Source organism: Mandrillus leucophaeus, unplaced genomic scaffold, assembly GCF_000951045.1.
Source record: "Mandrillus leucophaeus isolate KB7577 unplaced genomic scaffold, Mleu.le_1.0 Scaffold842, whole genome shotgun sequence".
Taxonomy (NCBI): Eukaryota; Metazoa; Chordata; class Mammalia; order Primates; family Cercopithecidae; genus Mandrillus; species Mandrillus leucophaeus.
Genome location: NW_012109164.1, coordinates 247771 through 253529, shown reverse-complemented (window position 1 = coordinate 253529; position 5759 = coordinate 247771). Strand labels below are relative to the sequence as shown.

The following is a 5759-nucleotide window of genomic DNA, read 5'->3' as shown; positions in this document are numbered from 1 at the left end:
TTTTTTTTTTTTCTGAGAGGGAGTTCTGCTCTTGTCACCCAGGCTAGAGTGAAATGGCGCGATCTCAGCTTACTGCAACCTCTGCGTCCTGGGTTCAAGCAATTCTCCTGCCTCAGCCTCCCGAGTAGCTGGGATTACAGGCACCCAACACCACACCTGGCTAATTTTTGTATTTTTAGTAGAGACGGGGTTTCACCATGTTGGCCAGACTGGCCTTGAACTCCTAACCTCAGGTGATCCGCCTGCCTCGGCCTCCCAAACTGCTGGGATTACAGGCATGAGCCACCACGCCTGGCCCTCAGTACTCTCAGTGTCCATGAATGCAGAATACCCAGGTATGGACGGCTGACTGTACCTAACCATCCATGGAATGAAATATAATTCATCCCTTTAGAGATCCTCAAGGGGCCTCTGAAACTCTTCTCTATGGCAAAACATCACATTGCAATATGGCCACTGACACCCTAATTCTGCAAATAAGATGGTAACATCCCAGGCATTTACTACTCTTAAGCTAATACTTCTGAAATTGTTAGCTGCAAAGACAATTAAGCATGTAGAAGCTTTTTAAAGCTCCTTGGTAAAGATTAAGACTGATGTATCACTTAGTCCCCTTTTCATTTAGGGACCTTCTGTATATTAACCATGAAATTAGAGGTAACACTGCAATTTCTCCCTTTACATATGTTACAAAACATTTGTGAATTTTTTTCTGGCTAATTTCTAGTTTGCACTATGTTTGCTGCATTTGTGTTTCTGAGCAAAGGTGAATTCATTAAAGAAGCAGTCTATATTGCAGTATTTAAGAACTGTAGCTATGCTTCGTGAAAGACTAGAACCTGGAAATGGAAAGCCACCAGCAGCTCAGGGAGTTATGGTCAGCTCTGTCTCTTGGGAGCTACTTGGTTTCTCTAATTGCTTTATGCTTTGATCTCTTTCTGTAGAGCAGCTTTTACTCTTCAGTACACACTTGGCCAAACATGGTTGCTCTAGTTCAAGAAAGCATTGAGAAGCTCTACTACACTTTTTGAATAATTGCACTTCTTCTAAGGTATAGGATCGCTAACATTGTATATTAGGATTCTATTCCCAGGACTGATTCTGACACAAAATTAACTTGTAATCCAATAAGAGTTTTTGTTTTTTGGGGTTTTTTTTTCTTTCTTTCTTTGTTTTTGAGATAGAGTTTCACTCTGTAGCCCAGACTGGAGTGCAATAGCACAATCTCAGCTCACTGCAACCTCTGCCTCCCGGGTTTAAGCAATTCTTGTGCCTCAGCCTCCGAGTAGCTGAGACAACAGGTGTGTACCACCACAGCTAATTTTTTTGTATTCTTAGTAAAGAGGGGGTTTCACCATGTTGCCCAGGCTGGTCCAGAGCTCAGACAATCTGCCCGCCTTGGCCTCCCAAAGTGCTAGGATTACAGGTGTGAGCCACCGTGCCCAGCCCCAAGTAAGATCTTTTTAAAATAAAGTTTCACTGACCTAGAATTCAGCCATTACATAATTGATACCTAACCCATCAGGTAGAGGAAGAGAAAAGGGAGGAAGGAGAGGAGAAAGCGGAGGGATTAGCTGAGAAACCTAACCTTGCAATCATGAGTTCTGATTTACAGAGAGAACCTGATTGCTAGAGAAAGGAGAAAAACACCACCAGTTAAGAGACAGAATTTTTTTAAAACATGCATGCTAGAATTTGTGTTCTAAATAGTGCTTAGAGATGCATTAAACATAGCTAAGAGGATAAAGAATTTAGGACTAGATGGGTCCTTAAAGAGTTTCTAGCCTCCACACTCATTTGATAGCTGAAAAGTTAAAATCTGCCCAAAGCCAGTCAGTGAGGGTCAGTGCCTGAATCAGACCTCCTGTCTCCTGACTCTTGAGCCAGTGACCTCCTCCATCGTGCCAGAAAACCTTTCATTCCAGGAGCATTAATTCTGACAAAGATGGGAACCTTACCGAGGGGCATAATGGAGAGGTATTTGCCTCGAAACTTGCTGGTGATTTTGATTTCCTGACGCAATGTCCAGCCATTTTTGGACTCAGCATGGTGCGCAGCAGCAGGGGGATGATGACTCACCTTGAAGAAATCAGGTTCAAATTAAGAAGGCAGAAAGGAGAAGAAAAAGATACTGCCTATAAATTGGTGAGAAACACCCAAAATTCACACTTGATGTTTTTACACCCACTATAGTAGGTGAATCCCAGAACCTCCAGTGTCTCCAATGCTGAAGTTCTGAAGAAAAAGAATAAAAGCTGGGATGACAGGGACCAGAATTTCTGCAAACATTAAGACCCAGGGGATTAACCAAAAAATTATCTCTTTCTTCAGAAAGGAAATGCGTTGTGGTCCTGAGGCTCCTTTACCTGCTCACAGAGTGATCGGTACCCATTCTCCTCTAATCGGTCCAGCTCAAAGGTCTCTCCAAGCAGTGGGTTGAATGGCTTACTGGTGCGGAAGACAGTAGTGGAGTAGGAGGACACGGTGAAAGCTGCAACATAACAGAGCTGTTCTAGAGAATTCTCACATTTTGCAGCTCGGTCTAACAGCTCATGGTATTCCAGATCTTCAGTAAGGCGCTGAAGCATGGACAAGGGCTCATTAAAGTTTACCTGTAAGGAAAAGAACAGTTACAAAAACTCTGCCCACCCATCTATATGAGACAGTTTAATTTTTTTGCAGTTGAGGAAATAAATCACTGGGGAAAGAGGGCTTTGCTCAGTAGAGCAGCTCTAATATTTAATCCGCAAACAACCCATTCTCCTTGTCAACTGTTCATGTCTGTGAGTGGCAGAAATCCCTGTTTTCATTTCACTAACTGTAAGCTCTTTGAGATGGGAAGCATGCCTCTTCTGGTGAGCACTACATACCCAAGATCCATCAGTGCCTGGCCCACAGAAGACCATCATCAAATATTTGTTGGATAAGTTTTTTAAAAAAGAAATGTAATGTATTTTAGCACAAGTATACCCAGAGAGGAAGTCAGGTATTTAAAATTCTTGGAGAATGAAAGAAACAGTAGTAAATTATAAGTATAGTTGTATCCTGACTAGTTATAAAAGTTAGCTTCCACCCTGGACAAAACAATTGCTAAGTCTCAGTTCAGTTCTGCATCAGGCCAGGATTCTGACTTCTCCTCTGAGGCTGGATAATTGTGTTTCTGGGAGTGAAGTGCTCATGATGGGGGTTGAGAGGGGGCTGTGCATGCTCTTACTTTTCTAATTTTGAAGCCAGCTTAAGGTGACCAAGTACTGGATAAAGCAAGCATGTGTGTGTATATGTCTGTGAAGCAGGGGTTGGGGGCTTCTGTTGCGGGAGATGTTCATTCATTCATTTATTCACTTACTCATTCCACAAATATTTATTGAGTACCCATGTGTGCCAGACCCTATGCTACCCACTGGGTACAGAGAAGCGAACAAGAGAAGCTGACTTTTTTGGGGAGTGGAGGGGTAGGGAGTGAGAAACATTGTTAATGCTCCCCACCCATCTATTCCCCAAAAAAGTCAGCTTCTAAATTAACTCTTTGAAATTTTAAATGATTTTACTATGTAAAAATTCACTATAAAACAAGTCGGGTTCCCAAGTTAGACCATAAAGCTTATTTAATTAACAACATAGATGAACAAGTCTAAATATTATTAGCCTGAGTTCTAAGTCTAGAGAAGAAACGAAGAAAGAAAAAAATTCCCTTTTTAGTGAACGGTTCTGGCTTTAAGCAACACTTTAGTTAAACAAACAAAAAAAACACAACACTTTTCTTTCTGATGTTTCACCTCTTTCAGCATTTTTGTTCACCCTCCTACTCACCAACCTCTGAGCTACATATTACCCTAATACTTGCTATCCCCCTCAATTGTGAAATTAATATCGTATGACTTTTAACTGTAAAAAACTTTGAAAACAAAGTATCAAGGAAAAAATTTTCTTGAAATGAGATCACCACTATTAACATTTTCAGTTTGTTTCTATACATTCATACATTTTTTTAAAGTAATAAACTTGGCCACGCGTGGTGGCTCATGCTTACAATCCTAGCACTTTGGGAGGCTGAGGCGAGTGGATTGCTTGAGCTCAGCAGTTTGAGATCAGCCTGGGAAACATGGCAAAACCCCATCTCTATAAAAAAATATACAAAAATTGGCAGGGTGTGGTGGCGTGCACCTGTAGTCCCAGTTAATTGGGAGGCTGAGGTGGGATGATGGCTTGAGCCCAGGGGTCAGAGGTTGCAGTGAGTCAAGATCATGCCACTGCACTCTAGCCTGGGTAACAGAGTGAGACCCTGTCTCAAAAAAATAAAAATAAATAAATAAATTAATTAAATTAAATTAAATTAAATTCATAAACTACAGCCTGCTTTTTCTCTGAGAAATATCCCAAATGTTTCTCTGTGAACATTTTCCAATGAACACAGAGCCACAGGACCAACAACACTCATCCTTTGAGAAACAGGACCTACCAAAACAGTGTGCCATACTCCAGAGCCCTCTTCCCCACACTGACAGACAAGCAGTATGAGGACACGAATGCACACTGAGGGGTGGTGGGTTGAGAAAGCCCTAATCTTCGATTCTTTTTAAAGAGGGCACTTATTAACTACACCCAACAAAATCTCTCACTGGCAGAATTTCAGGCAACATGAAGTAACATTTCCATACATTTTGAGGAAAACTGGGGACAGGCAGTGTACTCCACTGGTGGTACTAGACATACCAGCAGTGCATGGGACTAGAATCAGCACATTTTTATCACTGCTTTTCACACACACACAGCCTTGCCCATCAACAACCAGTTTCTCCAAAAGTGCCAAGCTTCTTATAATGGTCATTTTATTACTCAAAAGCCAAGCAGGGAAACAAATGAGTCTGAGTATTTAAAGTGGAAGGAAGGAGGGAGTTACACAGCTGATGAAAAATTGGGCAGCCAAAAAAAGACAACCCAGAGATTAGCAGCAGCAGGAAGCTATAACCATTGGTAGGGTGGAGAGATGGGGAGAAGCAGCAGTATTTCTACAGCTCAGAGGTGGAGGTCCAAGAGAGGAGGATCAGGAGAATGTAAAACATCAAGGCGGGGGAGGCCTGTCCAGTGAACACTAGAGCACACAGGTGCTGCCAGAGCACCACTCAAGAGGGCATAGAGGAAGAGACTTCCGACAGCTATAACCTCCTACTGGTATCTTGCATTAGTGAAGCCCAGCCAGACTCCAGTAGCCACGGAAGCCTGCAAAAACACTTCCTAGAGGGATTAGTTTTCCTGTGTCACAGCCCAGAGTAGGGGAAGGGTGAAGACTTGATCTGTGGGCAAAACAGGTACAGGATTGTACATTCCTAAAGGCAGTATCAACAAGGGAACTAATGGTAAAGGAGAACAGAGAAGTCACCTAGACCCAGAAGCTATTTCTTTTTTTTCTTTCTTTTTTTTTTTTTTGAGACAGAGTCTGACTCTGTTGCCCAGGCTGGAGTGCAGTGGCACGACCTCGGCTCACTGCAACCTCTGTCTCCCAGATTCAAGCAATTCTCCTGCCTCAGCCTCCCGAGTAGCTAGGATTACAGGCGTGCGCCAACATGCCCGCCTAATTTTTATATTTTTAGTAGAGATGGGTTTTCACCATGATGGTGAAGGTCTCAAACTCCTGATCTCAAGTGATCTGCTCGCCTCAGCCTCCCAAAGTGCTGGGATTACAGGTGTGGGCCACCGCGCATGGCACCAGAAGCTTTTTTTTTTCTTTTTTGAGACGGAGTCTCACTCTGTTGCCCAGG

The 5759-nt window shown here is 42.7% G+C and overlaps 1 protein-coding gene across 1 annotated transcript in view; it reads right to left on the bottom strand.

Moving 5' to 3' along the window:
* Positions 1–5759, bottom strand: part of OSBP (oxysterol binding protein) — a 41223-nt gene that overhangs the window by 15201 nt on the left and 20263 nt on the right. The window contains exons 8-9 of the mRNA XM_011968403.1: positions 2367–2612; positions 1959–2079 (exon numbers count right to left, since the gene is read on the bottom strand). Coding sequence (XP_011823793.1) covers positions 1959–2079; positions 2367–2612 — 367 coding nt within the window. The remainder of the gene's footprint in view (positions 1–1958; positions 2080–2366; positions 2613–5759) is intronic.